General features: G+C 41.3%; 1 protein-coding gene across 1 annotated transcript; it reads right to left on the bottom strand.

Moving 5' to 3' along the window:
- Positions 1–16,056: 16,056 nt before the first annotated feature.
- Positions 16,057–16,566, bottom strand: LOC123317832. The gene has a single exon (XM_044904444.1). The coding sequence runs from the start codon at positions 16,564–16,566 to the stop codon at positions 16,057–16,059; it is 510 nt and encodes a 169-aa protein (XP_044760379.1).
- Between the last annotated feature and the right edge of the window lie 7,902 nt (positions 16,567–24,468).

Genomic DNA, 24,468 nt, shown 5'->3' with positions numbered 1-24,468 from the left:
AGTGAAAGCTTTGGGATACTTATTCTTCTCTAAAATTTTAGTGACTTTCATTATATTATCTTAATGGGAACGGTGGCTACTCAATTTAACAGATGTAAGTAAAATGTTGTTAATAGTACTCAATTTGTACTTTTAGAGTGGGCAGAAAGAAAATTCAAGATTCTACTTGAACTCAGTGGCGGATTAACCTAACTGGGGCCCTAAGCGCAAGATAAATCTGGGGCCCCTATTGAGAATACAATGTAGAACACAGACATATTTCATATAAATACATACCGAGGGCTTTTATTCAATTGTCTATGAAGTGAGTTGGGCTACTTTTTACTTATATCTTTATTTCAATACGAATAAAAATAAAGAGTCGTTATAAAGTTAATAAGAAAAATGAATAAACATATTTGAATAATTGAAATTATATATGAATAGAAAGTAATGCAACTATTTTATTCTACAGGAAAAAACATAAAGCTACTGAACAAAATTGAAAACCATAACAAAATAAATGGAACATTTTTTTATTTAATTTTAATGAAATAAAATTTCGCTTCTATTTTGGCTATAGGTTTCTCGTGATCACTTACACTCAATTGCAATAGGACCTCCCTAATATTTTTGTAGCTTTCAGCTAAGGCACCATTCCAATATCACACCAATCAACCATTTTCGTCTTCCTTTCGAACCATTGATTTTCACTGTGAAAATTTGCTTATTGCAACTGCCTTCGATGAATTCTGTTTCCCTCAGTATATTCAGTTTTTATTTTCGAAATATCCCCAATATTACAGGGTTTTATGGACAACAATAATCGTGCTGGGGGTGTCACGTACGCAATTTTCATTTTCTCCTTCCTTCTCCTTCAACTGCGTTATGGTACTCCCTGGGTTCAAATTTTCATTTCCCTGTTTTGAAACAGAGTTAGATTTAGCAGCCACTGAAAATGATATTATAGATAAAAAAAATTCTTCTGTGTTGCACATTGCTCCTCTCGTTGTCTCCGTTTTCTTCGCTTTTCAGCACCTGATTCATACTTTCTATTCATATTTACTCTCAGTCACACACTCAAATATGTTAAAAAATATGGGAAAAAGTTCGCATACATTTGTAGGCCGATCTTCCTTTCTTTTGAGCGTTCACCCCGATAGTGGGCAAAGCAAAGTCCATAGGCCTGCAATTAGGGACTACACTGTTGTCAGACATACAAATGAGCCCTATTTCATCTGGGAATAGATATCACAATATATGAGGAAGAAAGTAGAGCTCGAAATTGTAATGCGAATGATAGGAGTAGGATTGGAACAGCGTCGTAAAAACGAAAAAGAAAATACGATCTGGTCGGGTATGGTGCACTTTTTGAGGTTTGTAACAAATTTACCATAAACAATTTTTTTCCCATGAAATCGGGGATTTTTCGGAGAGCCGGGGGACCCCCCTATAGTTGGAGGCCCCAAACGGATAAGAAAGCAGGATCGTGTGGAGTGCAGATTCTGACAACATTTTTTTTGGTCCGACGGAAACGGATATTTTTCGGAGAGCCTGGGGGCCCCTCTTTAGTAGGAGGCCCTAAGCGCGCGCTTAGTGCGCTTGTGGGAGAATCCGCCACTGCCTGAACTCGTTGGCTTCACAAACCAGTTTGTCTCCAAAGTTTGATCTTGTGTCCGCGAAACTGTCATGTCTAGGAACGGTAATGTGCGATCAACTTCTTCTTCCATAGGTAACTGAATACTCTCATCGGAACCATTAAAATATCCAAGAATCTCCGATTTCCTCTCCTCTGGTATTGCCATTATTGTATCGTCCACATAGATACGGATAAACGGGATGATAAAAGGTATTCTCGCAATAACCACCGTGACTAAATCTTCCATCACAAATCACAATTGACGCCAAAATAGGACTAGCTATACCTCCCATGGTTGTACCTTCTATCTGCATATAGGTTTTCCCCTCGAATATGAAATAGCTTGTGTCGAATAAAAAATCCACCATCTGTAGGAAGGTTCTTTTTTCTAACTGTGTGTATGCTGATATTACATTCCATCTCATATATAACTTTTTTGACTATTATTCTTGTCACATTTGTGAAGAGTGAGATGACATCAAGTGACACCAGGACATATCCGGGAGGTAATACGATGTTCCTAGATAGTTCCGCAAACTCGAAAGAGTTTTTTATCGAGTATTGGAATAGTGTGGTTACCCCAATCAATGTACCATGGAGGAATTGCGCTATATTTGATGGAGGAGAGTCAACTCCACTTACTATAGGTCTCAAATGTATACCAGGCTTGTGGGTCTTTCTAAGGCAGTACAGTCTTGGAGCTGTAGAGTTATATCTTTTCATCTTTTTCTTCTCTACTTTTGTGATTGCTTCACTATCATATAGAACATCTATCAAAGTATTGGCCTTGTTTTGGAAACGAGAAGTAGGATCTTTTGTGACCAACTTGTATGCCTTATCATCTTTAAGCAACTCGTTTACATATTGTGAATACTCAGAACTGAACAACATAAAAATGATTTAAAATATGTGAAAAATAAAGATAAGACCGCCCTGTGTTCTCATTTCTTCAACATGAACCATCGCAATTATTTTGAAAATGTAAAAATTTTAGAAAAAAAAAATTACAAAAAAAGGAACATTTCAGAGATGATTTACATCAATTCAAATAACAGTATCAATTTCAGAACGGACACTGAACATCTCAGCAAATTATATAATAGTATTTTGATTAAATACAAACACTTGAAAAGAATGGAAGAATAAAATAATTAAAATATTAAGTCAACAATAACATTGTAAGTGTTCGGTTCATCAATATAGACCAATTGTAAGAAGAAGAATAACCTAAATCTGTCAAAATTATAAAGTTATTTGTGGTTATGTTTCATTGTTCGTCTGGTTTGTTCTCTGTAATTGGAGATTCTAGAAGGAAAACACGTTGATGATCAAATGCCGATTGGCTCTAACGAAGTTTTTGGATGATTGTAGTAGAAGATGTTATTCTAAATGACTTAAGGATGTTATATTTTATAGAGGTATGTAATTTGTTTTACCCAGAAGAACATATAAGATGGAAAGAATTTGCATAATGAATTAGATCGTTTGCGACTGTAACATGTTGTTTTTGAAGGCCTGAAGAAGCAGTTGAAATAATACTGCGAAACGTCGCCGAATATAGAGTAAAAGGATCCAGCTGTTGTTTTTATACTATACCCTACAACACACTCAGACTTAGTTATTGTGGAGGACACTATTGCTTCGAAGATAGTATTTAGTTTTTGAACTCCTTTGTTCCATCTATTTGTTCTCATGTCCTTCAGGGCATTTTTTAGAACTTGGCTGTGTCGGTTTAGATTTCTCTTATTTATATCTGTTTTGTTGAGCCTGTATGTTTTTCTTAATTTCTGATTTTCCCTGATGAGATCTCTGATTTCTCTGGGTGTATCACCGTGTGGATGTATCGGTGCTGGTCTCGATATTTTCTTTGTGCTTTTTTTGTAGGCATCTAGCATATTTTTTTCTAGTTTATCAACTGCTCTTTCTAGGTCTTCCGGTGTGTTGATTGTTGGTATTTCTGTTACCTCCGATTGTATCAGATGGCTATATTTAGTCCAATTGGTGTATTTTCTTGTTTGAATTAGAGTTCTTCTTGGCCCTTCTCCTATTGTTATTCGATGGGGTTGTGGTTAGAGGTTCCGTCCCACAAGGTCTCTATCGAGAATTCTCTAGTGATATTTTTCATAATTGCGATATCAAGTATATCTGGTATAGGTTCTTCAGGTCCAATAGCGATAGCTTCATGTTTTTCAGCGAGATCTTTCAGTTTTCTGCCATTTCTGTTTTCCATCCTGCTGTTCCATTCTGGAGATTTGCAATTAAAATCTCCGATGCAGATTTTCGGGTTTGTTCCATCTAGTAAGTTGTTGATTTCTTCTTCCAATAAGTTATTTGGGGGTCTTTTATATGGCGATGTGACTTCGACTCTTTGTCGATTTATTTCAGCAACAATCGTCACTGTTTCTATTTGTGACTCGTCAGATCTTCCTTTGAAATAGTGTTTCAGATCTCGTCTAACCAGTAAGGCAACACCTCCTCCAGTGTTTACGATTCTGTCACATCTATATATCTCATAATTCATGATGTTCAATCGCGTATTTGGTTTTATTCTTGTTTCCTGTAAGGCTATAATATCAGGTTTTCTCTCTGATATTATTTCTTCTATCTCGGGTTTTCGAGTTCTGACCCCGTTTATGTTCCAGAAGACTATTTTAAGGGAATTTTTCCTAGTTGTATGTTCCATTATTTCAGTTTACTAAACATTCCTTGGAGTTTTTTCTCCATCTCTCTTTCAATTTTCAACACGATTTTGTTGAAAATTTTCTCAGTAAAAGTGTCTAAATCGTCGGCGGATTCAGAGACTTTTCTGTTTTCTTTTGTTTTGTTGATCGTAGGTTTAGCTTGAGGCATTTTCTGTTGCTCCTTCTTCTGTACTGGTTTAGGTACTTCTTTTTTCTTTTCGTCCACTTTGGAGAGGGTGGGCTTCTTTTTCTCCTGCATGGACTTTTTGAGGAATCGTGCTCTACTGAGCCGATTTCTGGCCTGTTTTCCTCTTCCTTGTTACTAATTTGAATTCGCTACATCCTTTGTAGCTTGCTGGATGGCCTTCTTCGCCGCACAGAATGCATGTGGCATTTCTCTCCTCACCTCTTCTTGTAAGTTCGCAATCTTTTGTGCAAAAGATGTGGGAAAGAGCACTTGTTTTGGGCATGTCCATATCTCTGGCATCTGAAGCATTGGCTTGGATTTTCTGCCCTTCTTTTTGATTCCACTACAATGGAGAGATTGTAGAGGCACCTTATTTCGAAAATCTCCTTTCTCTGAGTTTTGACCAGGTATAAGGGTATAAACTTTTTGGTTTTATTGGATGTGATGTCATTCTGGACACCTCGGCGTCATGGATTCCTTGGAATTTCAGATCATTTTTGATTATATCTAGGTCAGCATCTATTGGAGATGCCTTATGATTGCGTAGATCTTTTTCTCTTCCACCATGTGGTAAGTAAAGTACTCCTTACCAATCTGGTCAAAATATTTTGTAATGTTTCTGTAGTCGTCCACAGTCGAGGCTACGATCCTTATTCCGTCTTTCACGACGGTTGCTCTGTTGTAGCTGAATTTCTTCATGTAGAGAGCTTTTGAGATCTCTACCCAAACGGGTGTATCCATCGTCGTGATGGGTGGAATTTTTTTTTTTTTAGGTAACTCCGTTGCTTTTTTTGCGGTCTCTTCGTCTGAAGATGAACTCTCTTTACGCGCGCGTTTTGTGAGCGGCGCGTTCTGTTCTGGGTTTTTGCAACTTGAGTTGCAAAATTTTTCTTCTTTTCCGGTTCTGGAGCTACTTCCTCTTTGGAGGAATTTTTGGGGACCGCTACCGGCTTTGCAATTTCTGCAAATGTGGGGGATTTCTGTGCCGTAATCTGTTTTTCAATTTCAGCAAAACTAAGGGATTGAGGCGCTTTATTAATATAAGATAAGATAAGATAAGATATTTCTTTATTTCAGATAAATTCACAAAAAAAAATTGTAGTTCACTCAGTAGCTTCAAAATAGTCCCTGAGGTTGTATGGTTCCAATGCAATCAGTAGATTTTTAACTTTATTTCTGAACGCTTCATAGTTGCGTTTTACATCATTTGGCAACTTATTGAAAGCTCTGATGCTCATATAAGCAGCGCTCTTCTCAGTTAATGTTAATCTATGGGTTGGAAACATTATATTTAAATTTCTTGTGTTGTAACTATTCACATTCTCAGAAATGAAACTACTCCTATTTTTATGTAAGAACATAAGACATTCAAACAAATACAGGCCATAAACAGTGAAAATTCCTCTAAGTCTAAAAGTTCCTCTACATGATTCCCTAAATTTCATTTTGTAAATTATTCGAATTGCTCTCTTCTGAATTAGGAATATTTTCTCTAAGTTTTCATTTGTTCCCCAGAAAATTATTCCATTTTGTAGGTGGATTCAAAGTTTCCAAAATATACTGTTCTTAAGGTTTTCTCATTCATATATTGGGCTATTGATCTTATTGCAAAGCATATTTTACTCAACTTCACTGAAATGATTTCTGTGTGTTGACGCCAATTGAGAAATTGATCAATGTAGACTCCCAGAAATCTGACGTAGTTTGATAGTTGGTAGTTACAGTGGGATAAAGTTACTGAATCTGATTTTCCCTTGCTTGACCTATTTGTGTCAAAAAGAATGATTTTTGATTTGTCCTCATTTAGAACTAGGTTATTTTGGTTGAACCATGTTCTTGATTTCAAGAAGATGTGGTTTGCTCGTCTCGAGAGCTCTTCAAAATCCTCGGCACTGGTTAATAGATTTGTGTCGTCGACAAAATTCACCCTGTTTCCTTAATCTTGCAGTACTATGTGGCCTAGATCGTTCAGGTATACTGAATATAGAATAAGAGTGTGCCGATGACGCTTCCTTGGTCGATTCCTATTGTTCTTATTAATATTTTTGATTTTGATTGATTTTTATTTTGTGTGATGGTAACTCTTTGTTTTCTATTAGTCATGAATGAATCAAGACATTTAATTGTGTTTCCTCTCACTCCATAAAACTCTAATTTCTGAAGAAGATATTCTTTGTTTAATGAGTCATAGGCTTTAGAGAGGTCTAGGAAAATACCCAGTGCCATCTTACTGTCCTCAAGTGACTCCAAAATGTACTGCAAGAATTCAAAGATAGCAGTCTGTGTTGAGCGTCCATGTAGAAATTCATGTTGGGTATGTGAAAAAAGGTTGTTTTCTTTAAAGTATTCAGTTAGTCTTGTCGAGACTAGTACTTCAAAAATTCTGGAGAATGCTGGTAGTAAACTTATGGGTCTGTAGTTGTTGAGAAGTTCTGGGTTGCCTGTTTTGAATATTGGTTTTATGAGTGCTAGTTTCAAGGAATCTGGAAATATACCATGTTTGAAAGAATTATTTATGATGTATGATAGTATTTCGCTGACTGCTGGTAATGATACTTGACTATCATAATAGGAATTTCGTCATCTCCGCTGCTGAATTTATTTTTGATGGTTTTTGTTAAGTTCTCTATTTCGGAAGGTGTTGTTGGTCTCAAGTAGAAGGACTTCTCTATACACTTCATGTGAGAATAATCTATAGGTGTTGTAGATATGTTATTTAGGAGGGTGTTTACTGTGCTGTTGAAGTGATCGTTGAAATTTTCTGCTATTTCTTCTGGTGTCCCTTCCAATTGCCAATCTTCAGTGGATCTTGTTGTGCCAGTGATCTCTTTGCATATTTGCCACATAGTTTTACCTTTATTGTCTGACTTGATTATTCTTTCCTCATATGTTTTGGTTCTCTGGTTTTTCAATGCATTGTCATATTCTTTTTTTGTTTTTTGGTAAAGATCAAGATGTTGTTGGTTCACTCTACTTAAGACTTAGAGGATGTCTAATTCGTTTTTAATTTTTTCAATTTCAGGCGTTTTGTGAATATAGGCTCGCTTTTCGTTTAGAGATGGTTTTTTTGGGAAAATTCTCGTTGAATATATTTATGAATTCAGACATGAAAACATCCCATTGTCTATTCACTTCGGATCTATCTATCTCTCGCACAAGGTTCCAGTTTTGGTAAAATAGTTTTTCCAAAAATCCATCTTTTTCTTGCTGGCCATAAAATCTTCGGAAATAGATGGTATTTATCCTTACTTCTTTTGTAGCAAAAGTAATTTTTTGTGCTGTGTGATCTGACATATGTATATTAATGACCGAACTTTCCCAATGTTCTATATTTGTGAAGATATTATCGATAGATGAGCTTGTTTTATTCGTAATTCTAGTATCCTGATTTATGACATGTTTGAGGTTGAAAGATCTCATAAGGTTTATCAGTTCTATTCCATCTCTATTTGTTTTTCGTAATTCTATGTTGAAATCACCAGCTACCATTATTTGTTTGTTTTCAGGTATTATTTTGTTTAATGTTTGATCTAATTTTGAGAAGAAGGTATGGATGTTGCCGCCGGAAGGTCTGTATATTGCCAAAATGATTATATTTCCTCTCTTTCTGATCCATTCACCTACAGCGCATTCAAACTCTCCAATTCGAGAAAACTTTTGTAATTTGGTTCTTGTAATAATTTTAAGTGTTGTGAAAATATAGTGCTGAACCTCCATGTTTTCCTTCAGGTCTGCAGAAGCTTCCTACTATATTGAAATTTCGTATAGTGAATGTGGGTAGTTGTTCGTATGATTTCCAGTGTTCTGTTATGCATAATATTTTGCACTCTTTATGTTCATTCAGTCCATATTCTAATTTATTCAAAGCATTTCCTATAGATTGGGTATTTTGGTGGATAAGACTTATTTTAGTGGTTTTTGGTTCATTTTTGGTTGTTTTGTCTGGTTGATGTTCATTATTTCTGTATACTACCCAAAAAAATTTCCGGCGTGAGTTCTTTTCTGGATTTCGAAATTAAATCTTCTTATTCCAACGTTTGGGGGCCAAAAAGATGGATCATACTGTGACGAGGCAGATTTTACCCCGCCACGAAAAAGGAAATTTCTCTACCGATACTTTCTTAATAGGACCTGACAATCGAAGTATTTCGGAAGAAAACCGTTAAATTATCATAGGGGGGATTTACCGATTGATTTCATGTCATTGTTTTCCACCGACCAGTCCCATATTTGTAGCGGAGACCGAATATATCTTGTTTTCAGAATTCATATATTTTAGAATTCTTTCCGTTAAACCGTACTTTTTCTGACTCGAAAAAGGTCTTTCAACTTGTTCCGATTTTCCTTCTCTTCAATTGTTTCTGTCTCTTTCCGAGCCCGTTGATTTACCGAACAATTTGAGTTTATCCAATGGGGCACTGAGTTACCCATGGTGGGGACAATTTTCCGGGGTACCTACTTCTTCGAGTTCCGTCGCTGAAGGTCAAGATCAGTATGAATCGTTGTTGAGAGTTGAACGAGTGAGGTGATTGTCAAGTGAAAACCGTACTTACGAGACACAAAGGAATTTCTAAGGCAAGTGATATTTGTTATTACCGCTTCATTGCACCTTTATGGAATAATATTCTCTCTAGACTTGTGCTTGGCTGAAAACCGTGAGCTAACCATTTTCTGCTGTATATAGCTTTCCGTTACCGTAGGGTGGCATTTGGGTCCCAGGAGGACGTTGGGCCCCCCTGATTTTTCCGATTCCTGAATATTTGACCGTTTCATCCCGATTTCCAACCGTTTGAATTATAGTTATAGGTTAGATTCGCCGAGCATAGAGTTGGGATTCCATAACCGTCAAATACCCTCACCACCGGACTCTGTGGCCGCTGTTTGACAGTCAGCCAGCTTGAGGTCACCGAGAGAGAGAGAGAGACCGAAGGACACCGGATCATAGACAAACCACCGAGACAGAGATAGAGTGCGTACCCCGGTGAACTGGTGTTTTTAAATTTTGACCTGACTGAATTCCGTTTATTATTTTTAAAACCGTTCGTACTTTTCATTCAATTGTGTCTTGCCTTAGTTGAAATATTTTTCCGAAACCGTGCATGTTTCTTTGCACTTGGTTTGGTTGAGACTTGACTTACTTCCGTATATTTCCCAAACCGTCCATTTTGCTGAAGTGAAATTTTGCCAGCCGTCCTGCGCCGACTAGACACAGCCGTTGACGTCCACGATTTAGTGTACCTGTCTATTTTCTTTTGTGTACAGTTTATTTTAATAGAAATAAATAGTTGAATATTAATTTTTGTTGCCAATTATTTTGCCAGTGAGAGTCTATTTATTAAATCAGTTTCATCTAAGAGTTTAGTTAGAAGAGGTAAGTACTCTTTCTGACGCCTAAAGACCGTTGAAAAGCAGACACTTAGAAGACGCTACCGCCCTAGTCTTCATCGATACCCTTCTCCACTGATACTCAAGTCTGCCCGGGCTCTCCAATTCTTTGGAGATTCTGTGAGAGACGTGGGGTTTGACTGATTGCCCCACTGGCGCCCGAGCAACCGTAAGGAGCTGCCAGAGTACGAAAAGTCTATCACAATACATAGGGTCTTTTCTAGTTAGGGGGTCTGTTACACAGAAACTTTTCAGTTGTCCTGGTTTTGTTTGTAGTTCGGTTACTGTTATTTTCGAAGCCAGGTTGTTTTTTGATATGCTCTTGAACCATTTCACTTGTCACATGATTGTTTACTCTATATATATTTAGCCCAACTTTTCTTTCAGGGCCTGCGAAACCAGATTTAATAACTTCGTCGGAGGCTTTTCCCGTTCCTAACCTTTTTTTTGTGTGGCGTCTTCTTTTATGTACTTCTATGAAGTCTGATTCATGTTGTGTATTTGTTTCTCTTTTAGATTCGGATATTTCCTCATTGTGATGTTTGGGTGGTGCATTAGATGGATTCTTCTCTTGTTGTGATTTAATTTTCAGGTTATCATTGTTTTGGTTAGATTTGTCGGGGGTATAGGATCTTTGAACTACTACCTTTGGGACTATGGTTTCTTGGTTGACGTTGCTTCTTTGAGTTCTTGTTTTGACGATGTCAGAGTATTGTGTTTAATTTTTTTTATTACTGTTGTTCAATTGTCCTTTTAATAATTTATTATTTTCTTTAACAATTAAGTTATATTCTTTTAGTATGTCGTATTCTTTCGTATTCTTGTTAACTTCCTCTCTCAAGAGCCGGATCTCCCCGACCAACTGAGACACGGTTTCAGTCAGTTTATTTATTTTAGCCTTCAACTGCCCATTCTCTTCTTTGAGCCTTACAAGCTCCTCTGCATCTCCATCGCTGAATTCTTCGGTGTCCGTAGCTTCCATGTAGGAGCTCTCATTGTCTGAAACCTCCGACATGGCTTTTTGTCCGTATTGAACTATATGAGGTATTTCGGAATAATAATGAATACTGGAAATCCTCACTACTATATTACTATTAAGCTATGTGGCTAAGTTATATATTTTCTATACTATCAGAAAAATAAATCGACTCACCAGTGATATCCGTGGAACCAGCGATCTCGGAAATGATCTGGACTCTGACACTGAATACACTGAATTTGAAGGAATTTCCGCTCTATAACACATACATTTATAGAACTCACAAAAAACTTCGGAAGTTTCATGGAATCAAAAATTCCGTAGCTTCGCTAGTGTACACTTTCACTTCGACTTTTTTTCCACTTTCTCTTTTACAACACGTCCGCTTTTGTCGAGTTCTCACGCAACAATGCCTATACAGACGCTGACACGTCCTGAACAGGTGGGCCTGTTCTTGGACCCGATTAAGGACCCGCCTCGGTTGATTTTGTCTCTTCCTGATGTTCGGGCGGTCTCTGCTTCCTCCGACGGATACCTGTGGAAACAGATACCGCAGATAGGCGTCAACCTCAGATCTGACCTGCTCTCTGGAAGCACTGACATTTGGTACTTGACTCAGCCCATACAAGACCTCGTCGTTCTCCGACCATCCACCTTGGTCATGCCAGTAGTCATGAAGGAAACGGGTATAGCACCTCGTGTCTGCGGAACGAACTCAGCCGCGTCTGGGTTCATAGGCCCACGATTGAACGAGGCCCGCAGCGACTAGCTCCTCCTCAACCAGAGTTCCCGCGGGCAGGACTTGGTTGTCCCTAGAGGTGACCAGCTCCGCTACCGACTCGCTCATCTCCCGAAATACCTCGAAAGCCTCGCGAGAAGTTCCGCTTACGCCTTCGTCGCGGAGCCTCTGTAGGATCTCCTTATACCGGAGAGTTCTCCGACGGTTCTTGATGAAATCAAGATTCCGATCGGAGTAGAAAGGCATGAGAAACTGGTTCACATGCCTCCCGGAATAGGTGAGTTCCCGCCGAGCAAGCTCGACGTAGTCCTCATCCGTCCAGGGCTCCCCTCTCCGGTTACCCTCGTACCTGTCCTCCAACTCTTGGTTTAAGTAGTCAGGGTGTGCCCTTCTCATATGCAGCCTCATACCAGTGTAAGTACTGAAATCAGCCGCGCAGATTGGACACGTACCCGCGTTGTCGGAGGGAGGCCCGCGACATCGCCGCCTCCTGATGTGAGTCCTTAGATTGGCGTCGGAGGGGAACTCCTTGCCGCATTGGCAGAGTACCATCGCACCTCAGCGCAACCCACTCACTCTAGTATGGTGTGGATCACTGGTGGAATATAAAAAACTCACCAGCTGTGTAAAGAGGAAACGCAATCCACACCCAAAATGCGTCGATCCGTGACTCTGCAAATCTGGACCGACGAAGCTCGGTACCCCCTACTACTCAGGCGTGGAGGTGGGCCACCGGTATACCAGACCTTTATATACCGCCGATGTGTGAGCCACTTAATGCCTGACCTGAGTGCGCGCCTACCCGTTAGCCGGTCCAAGACCGTTACCGGGGTTCACCACTGGGAGTTGGGTGAGCACTTGCCGATAAACTCGTTGGAAACACCCACGAGTCGAACACAGTAGGAAAAACGCTCGAAGATCTCACAGGAAGACTCAGGATGCAACCGCAGGGTTTCTCGATCAACGAACTCACGAAGTGAGCAAATTTTACTCACGCCGTTTACCAAAAAACAAAAGGTGCCCGGGGGCACGTTTATTTCACTAAAGAGCACCAAATTGGGTGCTTGATATACAGGCATTCAAGATTCCAGATAAGATTATATAATTGAGAGAATAAAAGATAATTATGTATAGAGTAGTTAGAGAGAACAAAAGTTAACATAAGTGCATCGTGCATCGTAAACAATTTCATAAACACTGAGAGGGTTATTGTCGCAAGGTGTTAATCACTCGAAGGTGCCACAATACACAGACACTTGGCACGCTTCATTACCTGCTCAGGCCGCTACTGTCTCCGTCGATAAACAGGTAGTTAAACAGGTTTTTATTGAGGCGGCATGTTTAGGAATCCATGTCGGTTAATTGTTCACACATCGCACACAATTGTTTATTGTCCGAGTACACATTAACACATTTACAGGTTGAGAGTTGCAGAGTCGAAGTAGCAACATGTGATCTGGATTTGAAAGGACCGGTGCATTTTTATCACATGTGGTAGCCACGGATATCCTAGATCCAGAGTTCGTTGGACGGATTTGCATCCGATAAAATATTAAATATTTCTAGGTTTTCTAGAAAGGGAATATGCTCCAAGTTTGGCGGCCAGGTGTGTACTTCCTCGTGTATAAGCTCTTGGGCATTCAGGTATTTTGGGCAGTGCAATATTCTGTGGCGCGGGTTATCAGATTGGCTGGGACAAACGTCACATTCAATCGTTTTCACTTTTTCCAATTCTCTTCAGGTGACAACCGAACTGCCCGTGTCCGGTAAGCACCTGGGTTTTATTAAAGTAGATTGCGGGTGTTACTATATTTACATCTGGCAGAAAATCGTGGGTGATGCGTCCCTTGTCCGAAGTATCCCATCTTTGTTGCCCTATATCTTCGGCCTTAAGTTTTAGATATATGGACGCGTGCCGGAGAGTGTCGAATTGCTCGCTAAGGCAGTTCCTCATTTCCAGTTCCAGGTCAACCGGTAGAATTCCGGCGATTACTCCTGCGGCTTCCGCGGAGACTGACACGTACCTCTGCGAGATTAACCGCGAAACTGTGCCGTATATGGACCTGTATTTCTTATTGATTTTGGAGAACGGCATCCGGTTCATCCACACCCGGGATGCATAGCCCAATATCGGAAGAAGTGCTCCGCGGTAAATTGTTCTTATGGCGGCCTCGGTGCTCTGTCCCCAGTTCCTACTAGCTTTTTTCCGGATTGCCATGCAAATACGCCTCGCCTTTGTCACAGAGTAAGCCGCGTTCTTCTCAAAATTGAGCATTGGATCTATGATTACACCAAGATACTTGTACTCGTCAACTTTCTTGATTATAGATCCGTTGATGTTCAATCGAATATCTCTGTGGTGCACACGCGGTGGCGATTTGTTTAACATGACAACCGTTTTGTCTTCCGATATTCGCAGTTTGTTAGAGCAGGCCCAGGCAACTATTGTGTTTATTGCGTTCTGCACAAGTATTTTGAATCCTTTTCTGCGGTGGGACTCAATTATGATGACAAAGTCATCCGCATATGCTAATATGGTGATTCCATCTAGCCATTCCATGTTCAGCAGTTCGTCCAGAGTCAGGTCCCAGAGGATTGGTCCCAATACAGAGCCCTGTGGACATCCTTTAGTTGTGCGTTTCCGCACCGTGCACGTTTTCTGGGTAAAGACAACCTCACGTTCCGACAGGTAACTTTTGATGAGCGCAATCAGACTGTGTGGCGCATTCCGATTCCAGAGTATCCGAATAAGCTCCGGCCACCACACGTTATCAAGAGCCCCTCTTAATATCCACAAATATTGACATGATGTATTTCGCGTCAGAGTCCTTAATTTTGTCCCGGTATCTGGTTAGCGCGTCGGTCGTGGACCTTCCAGGGACAAAACCGAATTAATTATCACTGTGCAGCGGGATGAGGGTTCTTTGTATTCACAGTTTAATAAGTTTCTCCAGGACTTTCCCATATTCCGGAAGAAGAATAATCGGTCTGTAATTTTTCACACTGCCAGTGTCACCATTCGGATTTTTAAGCAGGACTATTAAATTACCGGTTTTCCATGCCTTGGAGAAGTAACTCAATCGCCAGCATGCGTTGTAGATCCCATGCAGGATTGGCCGTATGAAGCGATGTACCAATTTAACGACTTTGCCTTATATGGCATCGATTCCTGGAGCTTTGTTGGGATTGATGTTTTGTATAATTTCGTCAATATCTTCCTCGCTAAAGGCGTCTTCATCTGTACGCGTGTCACAGGGGGCGATTGAGTTGAAGACCCGCTGCTCCATGTTTTGGATGACATTATTCACCTCGGGATTGTCGTCCGGAAGTAGAATGTTGATTATATGTGTCATTGTGCTCTCTGGTTTTAGGGTAATTTTACCATCTTCTTGTTTGAAAGAGCTGAGTACACCAGTACGATGGAATTTTTCAGCCGCGATCTTATAAACTACGCCCCAGGGATTCTGTTTCAGGTCGTTTTCGGCGAAAATAAACCAGCTCCGCTCCCGTGCCTGCTGAAGTTTCTTTTTGAACCGCCGCTTCATTTCCGCCATCTTATCATGAAGATGCGTCGTGTATTCGTTAAACCGGTTTCGGTAGAAAAGGTCTTTGGTTTTGAGATAAACCTTCCGATGCCTTTCTACCTCATCCGTCCACCAGTCCGGGCGATTTGGGTATCTTTTTCGCTTCGCGGCTTTCTTGAGAACACTTTCGCGGATTCCGTTTTGGAGCAGGTCAATCGCAGAGTCTATAGCACTTCATGAATTTAGGTCCGGCACTGTACAGTTAATGGTTTCAACCAATTGCAACATATCTTCATTAATAATATCCTCCGTAATGCGGCTTACGTCCACTATACATCGCGGTTGTTTGTCAGGATCACCTTTCTGGCTGGTGATTTCATATGTGATGGCTCTATGATCTGACGTTATAAGATCAATATGAACGTTTCAATCACATATGAAATTTTCCATATTCTCCGAGGTTAGGGTTAGGTCAATGTAACTGGCGCCATTAACCGTATGGAACGTCGGGATATTAACACAGTTGACAATGGCAAGGTCATTCTTGATTATAAATTCTTCCAAAAAAGGGGCTTTCGGGTCGTCTTTGCTGTCGAACCATAACGTCGACCGAACATTCGAGGGAGATAGGTAAATGCTCACAAAGAATACCCTTTCTTTATTTATCTCCGTTGAAATTACAGAAATAAATTCTGTTGAAAGTTGGGGTATTTCCATAACATCTATTCTGTCCCTATTGTATAGAATTGCGGCGGAGAATTTCTTGCTATTGTTTGTTGAAGATTTCAGACCCTGCAGGCCCGGGATTTTGTATACACCGCCATGACTCACTGTGTGTGGCTCTTGAATTAAGGCAAGGGTGAAATCATCATTGAGAAGTTTCGCGACGAGTTCACTTGTTCCAGTTCTAGAATTTTGGAGATTAACCTGAATAATTTTGATTTTATTCATCATATTCATATGTGGTTGAGTCTATCAAGTCCTGCAGCCTATGTTTGTAGATCGGGCAGCAATCCTGGGCAGTGTGATGATTCACCTCTTTCGCGCCACCACGAACACAATTCGCGCACTTATGTTTAGCGGGATTATCGCGAACATCACAATCCCGGTTCTCATGTTCCGTTGAGGCGCAGTATCCACACTGTTTGGTGGATTTGCAGTATTTTGATATGTGCCCGAACCGTTGGCATTGGAAGTAGCGGAAAACTAGGAGGAAGTCGCGAATGCCGTGTGATCTCCAGGCCGTGAAGATTTTCCCTACTTTTGCGAAGTGACTCCTCGCCGCTGGGTGCAATTCCACGATCCAGGAAGTTGTTGAGTTCCCCTGTTTCCGGCCATATTTAAACATCTTCCCGACAAAATCCTCGGGCACTGATTCGGGAAGTGGTTTTATGTCCAGGTCTCTCGCGAGTTCTTCCGCGGTCTTGGATTCCGGAACATCTAGTATTTGCATTCGAGGCCAGTTTTTGTTGACGGGACTGGCCTTGAGATTTAAAGATTTTAGTAACGCGGAGTCAGCCAGTTTTAAAACAGAGGGGTAGTGGATTCCAACAGGATGGAATTTTCGCGCATGTTTATGATTCGATCGACGCGGACATTAAAATCCTGCGGTTTTTTGGACATAAGCAATTTTTTAGTGTCCTCTGCACAATTTATTCCGGTACACTCGGCGGTGGGTTTTATAATTACTTTGTGCTTTTTCTGCGTTGCCGTCGGACGCACTATTTTGGCGGTCGATTTCACATTCCTTGAGGCCACTTCACTGAACGACGGTGCCGGTGTCGGCGTTGGCGCGGAAATGCCCGGATCACTACCCCGATTTTCAGCTAGCGCGGATTTCACTAGTTCAGTAATTCGTTCTGCGTCAATAGAACTTGCGGAATTGGCGGAAGGTGCAGTTAGGAGGAACTGTAGGCCTCGTTGGAGTAAGTCCACTGCCATAAGGCAGTTTTGTTTTTACCGACGCTTTCTTTACACGAGATCAAAAAGTCCCGAATCAACGTCAGATTTTGGGTGCAAACGTCCACTATCTTTCGCGGATCTTCCTCGTCGCTCTCAGTAAATTTAACTGGCGTACCCGGTCGCGACACTTTCCTCGGATCTCGAAGCCGTAGAGGTTCTCCTGCTTTTCGCACTGGCACTCGCAGCACTGGCCATTTTCGCGAAATCCTTTTCAGGATAAAGCACTATTCACTAAAGTCACTGTCTTTTGAGTTGATTGAAATCCACTGTCGAAAGAACTCAACTTCACTTTATGAACTTAGGAAGGCACATCACACTAGTTTTCACTCGGAGCGATCTACCTGGGATGTTACCAGCTCGGTTGCCGAAACACGACTGACGCCGTTTACCAGCGCGTATTTACATCGCCTATATTGAGTGAATTCTAATCTCGTCGTTCAATCGCTGGTATTTACATCGTCTATATTAAGCCGCGTACACATCTGAGCAAAACAGCCGAATGAGCACGTCGCGCCGAATGAGCATTCAGATGTGGACGGGCAAAAAACACCGCACCGAACACGCTCATGTTGCTCGGATCCGATCCGCAATTTGTCGGTCCATCAAAGAAAATTCGTGCTCAGTGTGGACGGGTTTAGTTGACATCTTTTCCTCGAACCGAACGCACACATTCAAATAGGGATTTCTCGCAAGAAACGTGTTTGAATTTAATAAAATAGTATGAAATCCGCCCAATTTTGCCGCCCTCACTTTGAATGTCGTGCAATAAAAATGTACTGTTGAGGCTACGGTCTCGACTTCTTTGTAGATATAATTTTGAAGACCATCCAGTACGCCGTCGTCTCTTCTTCTTTAGCAACAACAGCAACAACAGAATTATGAAAGAGGCACCAGCACAACCCAAGTTTTCAATCCTTAGAACATAGAATACATAGAATGATTCCTTTTTTCTAAGTTTCCATCGTTTATGTTCGTAAGCACTGAACTGGCACATCGGTTGGAGCGGCTCCGAACACATGCTCATGTTGTTCGTGCGTCGGAAAGAAAAATTGTCCGCATAAACGCTCATTCGGTGCGGCGTGCTCATTCGGCTATTTTGCTCAGATGTATACGCGCCTTTAAGTGAAAGAATTCTACTCCCACTGTTTACCGGCGCGTATGTACATCTTCTATATTAAGTGAGTGAAATCTACTCCCACCGTTTATCCGCGGGTATTCACATTGCCTATATTGAGTGAATTCTAATCTTGCCGTTTAACCGCTGGTTTTAACATCGTCTATATTGAGTTAGTGAATTCTACTCAAGTCGTTTACCCGCGCGTATTTACATCTTCTATATTAAGTGAGTGAAATCTACTCCCACCGTTTATCCGCGGGTATTCACATTGCCTATATTGAGTGAATTCTAATCTTGCCGTTTAACCGCTGGTTTTAACATCGTCTATATTGAGTTAGTGAATTCTACTCAAGTCGTTTACCCGCGCGTATTTACATCTTCTATATTAAGTGAGTGAAATCTACTCCCACCGTTTATCCGCGGGTATTCACATTGCCTATATTGAGTGAATTCTAATCTTGCCGTTTAACCGCTGGTTTTAACATCGTCTATATTGAGTTAGTGAATTCTACTCAAGTCGTTTACCCGCGCGTATTTACATCTTCTATATTAAGTGAGTGAAATCTACTCCCACCGTTTATCCGCGGGTATTCACATTGCCTATATTGAGTGAATTCTAATCTTGCCGTTTAACCGCTGGTTTTAACATCGTCTATATTGAGTTAGTGAATTCTACTCAAGTCGTTTACCCGCGCGTATTTACATCTTCTATATTAAGTGAGTGAATGTCTTCTCCCACCGTTTATCCGCGGGTATTCACATCGCCTATATTGAGTCAATTCTAATCCCACCGTTTATCTGCGGGTATTTACATTGTCTATATTCAGTGAATTCTAATATCGCCGTTTACGCGCTTATATTAACATCGTCTATATTAAGTGAGTGAATTCTACTCTCACCGTTTACCCTGGCGAATTTACATCACCTATATTGAGTGAATTATAATCTCGACGTTTAACCGCTGGTATTAACATCGTCTATAAAACTCTCTTTATTCAAAAAGGTACAGCTTGCTGGGCCATATAAAAGTACATAGGGGCCGCCCTGCTCAGCCCATTATGATCATCTAATATACGGCTTGACCGATTTTGATGAAATTTTTTGTGCTTATCCGGTATCTATGAGAATCGGCCAACATCTATTTTTCATCCCCCTAAATGTTAGGGGTAGACCACCCCTAAATTTTTTTTCATTTTTCAGACAAAATTTTTAATTTCTATTTTTTTATGATACATACATAATACAACATACAAAAGGAAATTATTTATATGGCAAAACAACGTTTGCCGGGTCAGCTAGTTATAATAGAAAAATTAGACTAACTTTATCAAATCACAATAACAATTAGAAACATAAGAAACACAAAGAACAAAAGAAACACGAAAGCCAGGCGAAAACGAACACAGCTTCACGCACCCTGCGCACAGCAAGGGAGATGTTGCCTCTGCGTTATTTGCCAGAGGTAGCACAGAGGGACAAAACCCGCGCACTGTCGGCACTTAACAACGAACAATATTAACTCCACACCCTCCTCATGAAGTCTCTGTGGATGTACCAACTCCCACGCATAGTGGTCTGCACCAACTCTCTCCTAAGATTGACGTTGTTCACACCCAGCTCCTCCAAAGCTTCAGTGCTCTGGCGACACCACATACCCCGGGCTCCAATAACGAAGGGAAGGATGCTGATAGTTCTCTCTGGGTATCTCGTCTTGAGGGCAGCTCTGAATTAAGGTTGCTCGTTGTTGAGGTTTGTTGAGGACCCCACGGGTGTTCCTAATGTTGGGCTCCCATTCAACGCACCATCCTTTCTTTAGTGCCGCGGTTTTTATTCTGGTGGCAGCGTGGTTATGCCGTTGCATTCTTGCACCATTAACGATCGAACATCTCTGGAGGATATGCGACAAACTCTCGAAGCGGCCACATCCGGTCCTGCACATCCTTTCTTCAGGGGGGTTATAGGGTAACGCCCTAGTTGGAAGACTGTTAGTCCGAAGGTGTATGGTCTTGATATAATCTTGTCCGGACCAATACTTGGGGGTCTATCTATGACATAGTTGGAGGCAGAGTCATTTCGAAATTGTAGTGTGCCTCCCCTAGAGTATGATTGATCGAAGGTGGTCCCATTCTTCCTATCAATCTGTTTCTTGGTCATCGCATCGGGCTTGATCATCTTGTTAATCCTGGCGGTCCAATCCCTGGCTTCGTCTAACAGGTATTTGAAATCAGTAGATTTTCTAGACACCGACAGCCATCTGTTTTTGATTATGACTGCGATTTTTTCAGCGAAGGAGAACATACCAAGACCTCCCATCTTAGCTGGCGAGTATATTGCAGAGTCGATGATGTGTATTGCCATTCTAATTCTTCGGTCTACTTCACGCAAGATCTTCTTATTGATAGAGGGGCTTTGCATCGCGTATATATACTTTGGAATGAGGTAGGTCTTGACGATACTAAGCTTCTGCTGGGGATTTAGCGGCGCCCTCATAATTCTGCCTAGCTGATCCGGACTGCACTGCACTGCTCCGGTATTGGAGAACCTCTGGCCAGGATATTTAAACGTGTCCTCCACTCCAACCGGTTTAATAGGTTTACCACTGATGTAGAATAGGGAGGTGGTGACGACAAATAATTTTTTCTTTGAGGGAAGGGTGCGCAGTGTCATTGATTCGCACTTAGTTGGGTTTAGGGAGAGTCCCCTCCTCTCGAAAAATTCACAGGCACACTTGAGGAGCCTTCGCGCACTTTCAACCGTGTCAGCCATCAGCTGATCGTTTTTTCGTCGACTCTGAGTCTCTGCAGAGCCCTCTTCACAGAGTGATGTGAGACAGTATCGAAGGCCTTTCTGAGGTCAAGGGTTAACAATACCACGCTCCTGCCTGACATGCGTTTCCTCTTCATAATGGTGTGGACGGTGAGATTAGTAGCGAAACACCCGTCAATCTCAGAAAATCCTCTTTGGTTTTCATTGAGCGGGATAACTTTAAGTCGCTCCGCCATCAAACGGTTGAGTGTTCGAAGTAGTATGGATGATATGGTGATGGGTCTCCATCCATCTACCTTTTTAGGGACGCCTGAATTCTTTGGGATCAGGGCAGTTCTTGATTTCTTCAAGCAGTCGGGGACATGCTGAGTATATAGCAGGATGTTGTATAACAGCTCAAGACGGACAGCGGGTATTCTTAATAGGTCGTTTCTTGTCATGCGAATTCTACTCTCGCAGTTTACCCGCGCGTATTCACATCTTCTATATTAAGTGAGTGAATTCTACTCACGCCATTTACCCTCGCGTATTTACATGTGAGGGAATTCAACTCACGCCGTTCACCCTCGCGTATTTACATCGCCTGTATTGAGTGGATTCAAATCTCGCCATTTAACCGCTGGTATTAACATCGGCTTTCAATTATTTATTATCGTACGAATACATCATGAATAACAGTATGCCTGGTAATAAGTACCAGGCAGCTAAATAATAATATGCCCGAAAACCTAACTACAATACATTAAAATAAGAATTAATTTAATGAATTGAATAACTGAGTAATCCCTAATACAAAGGTTAGATATGACAAAATAAACAATGCATCAAATTCACAAACTCCGCTCCATCCCATAGTCCATATCATTTCCATTCCATTCCGGTCGTCGCCAAGCCCATCCGTGTCTCGCACCATACACTTTTTCACCCAATTCCTTGCCGCCGTCTTGCACCACATCTGCCGCTATACATGGATGTTGACTTAGTAAAAGTATTCCAGGCAGCTACGGACCCGACAAGGACCCTGGAGGACACCACGGGAAGATCTCTTCTCTTAATGAAACCTAGGCTTAGAAGGTCTTCAGCTGATTGTTTCGACCATACGCCTCTCCACTTAAGTGTTATGGCGTAGGTGAGTACCAAATCCGACCCATATTTCGATTTGACTAGGTGCTGTGCTCGTAATAGTTGATCTTATTTGAGTTTAGCCGTTCTAAGTCGCTCTGTTCACTCACGACTTGTGCATCAAGTATAAAGCTGGTATTATCCAGAGGAGCTATTATGTCTGGTTTTTTATTGCCCTCTGATGTTGCGAATGATGGCTCGCATTCAACTTGGTAGCCCTTGTTGATAAGACTTCGAGAAACGTAGTTGGCAACCGTTTTATGCCTTCTTATGCGGATGCCTTGTGTTCTTTTACAGACCTGGATGACGTGGTTATTTGTTTCTAGCAGATTACATCCTGCTCTACATGCTCTGTCTGTGGGTCTGCCTCTTGTTGTTCGAGAGACATCTACTTCTACTGCTTCCCGCCTCTCGGCATTAGCGTTGCCCATCCAGCAACCACATACCCGCACGAGTCCAACCTCAATTGAGAGGCACCAAGACGGGACTCTTGTCTTGGTGGGGCTCCTCTCTCCCATGCTCCCCTTCTTATCATCTCGCGATGAAACGTTTGAAGGGTCACCGTCGTCGTATGGCTAGCACAGATCTTTCTCTGTCGTAATCGCCCGTTGCCCTCTTTTGAGGGATAGGGTAGATCCACGACAGTTTTTTTAGGTAGCAGTCCTGTGCTGCAACTGTTACCCATTATTATGTCCTTATAAAAAGTATTTCTTTCTTCTCGTGTCTCTTCTTAAACCTCCTCCTCCGCTGTCGACTGTTCCCTTATATCTGTGTCCTGTATCGCGTATTCTGCCCATTCATTAATTTTGCCCACCTGTCTTTCATTTATTTTCCGGTCCCATCTGAGCTGAGCCTCTCCCATATCACACGTGCACCTGCCATCTGTATCTTTCAGCCCAAATCTGCGCAAGTAAGCTTCCATATTTCCATGTCCCGTCAACAGTTGTGCCGCCTTGAAAGTCAAGTCAATTCTGTCCAAACCCACCTGAGTACAACTACTATGAAGTAGTGCCTTCATTTACCCACACATTTTGCCACTCTTCTATCATTTCTTCGTACTGTCTCTTCCTTCTCTGTTTGTGTGAGAAATTCAGAGATATGTTAGTTCTCTCATTACGTCTTTTCTGTTGTATCTCATCTTTGTTTTCCATCCAATACTTATGTCTGTGCTAGGCTTCCATCCACCAAGGTGGTGTCCCTGCCAGTGTTTGTAATGCTGCTGTTATTGTTGTGGCGTATGTTCTGTTAATGAGCATCAGTTATGGTCTTTGTGTTGCGTCTATTTGTCTTTTTGGTGCGAGTTTTCCGCTTTTGCTCCCCATATTTCCGACGCGTATAGGAAGGCTGGTTTCATAACGCAATTCACAATTTGCTTTGTTATTTCTTTGCTGTTTCCATGCTTCTTCTTATTTTTCCCATGAGTTCCATCGGAATTTTATCAATTTTGTGTCTTTAATATGTTCCAGAAATGTCAATTCACGATCTAATGTCAATCCTAGGTATTTGATTGTTTCTTTGTGTTGTATTGTTTGCCCATCTATTTTTATTGTCGGTGGTCTCATATTATGTCTGTGGAACATAAACAGTGTTTCTGTCTTTTCTGAGTTGTATGTGACGCTGCTTTCCCGTGTCCAGCAAGTGCATTCTTCACAGATATATGCCCATTTCCTTTCAATTTCCCTAGCTGAGCTGCCCTGTATTACGATGAACTCATCATCTGCATAAGCTAAAAGGTCCGCGAGTATGTCCACGAAGATTTCATTTATATCGCGTCTTTTTGCTTCGTCTTTTTTCCATTTATTGTTCATCATGTCCATTATCCTGCACCAGCCTTGCATCACTAGTAGCCACAATGTCGGTCCTAGGCTTGATCCCTGAGGGCACCCCTTAGTCATTGACCGTTTCGTTTGTCCACATGAGATCATTCGTTCTGTTAAGAAGTCCTCGCATAACCTTCTCAGCCTTTTTGGGACTTTAGCTCTTTCAAGCTCCATTTTAACATACGGTGTCCATGCGTTGTTGAAGGCGTTACGCAGATCCAGAGCTACCAAAAGCTGATGTTTGTGCTCGTTTGTATTTCTTTGTATATGTCCCAATAGCATGTCCATGGCGTCTGTTGTAGAGAGCCCCTTTCTGAACCCATATTGCCTGTGGTCGAGTCCATTGTGCGTCTCGAGCCAAATTTGTAGTCTTCCGTTTATCATTTTGTCTAATATTTTTCCGAAGAGAGGCAAAAGATTTATTGGTCTCAGCGTGCCGTCGTTTTTGGGATCCACGCCACTTTTGCTTCCTTCCAAACTTTGGGGAACCGTCCACATATCAGGCACTTATTATACAAATTCACGAGTATTTCTTCCGTAACCTCGTGGATGTGTTTCACAGCTTCAT

This window comes from Coccinella septempunctata, chromosome 7 (assembly GCF_907165205.1).
Source record: "Coccinella septempunctata chromosome 7, icCocSept1.1, whole genome shotgun sequence".
Taxonomy (NCBI): Eukaryota; Metazoa; Arthropoda; class Insecta; order Coleoptera; family Coccinellidae; genus Coccinella; species Coccinella septempunctata.
The sequence above is the reverse complement of the archived record's forward strand: the minus strand, read 5'-3'. Positions and strand labels throughout refer to the sequence as shown.

What these genes read in the sequence shown, in the direction of transcription:
- LOC123317832 (XM_044904444.1), bottom strand. Translation starts at nt 16,566, where the DNA reads ATGCAAATACTAGATGTTCCGGAATCCAAGACCGCGGAAGAACTCGCG.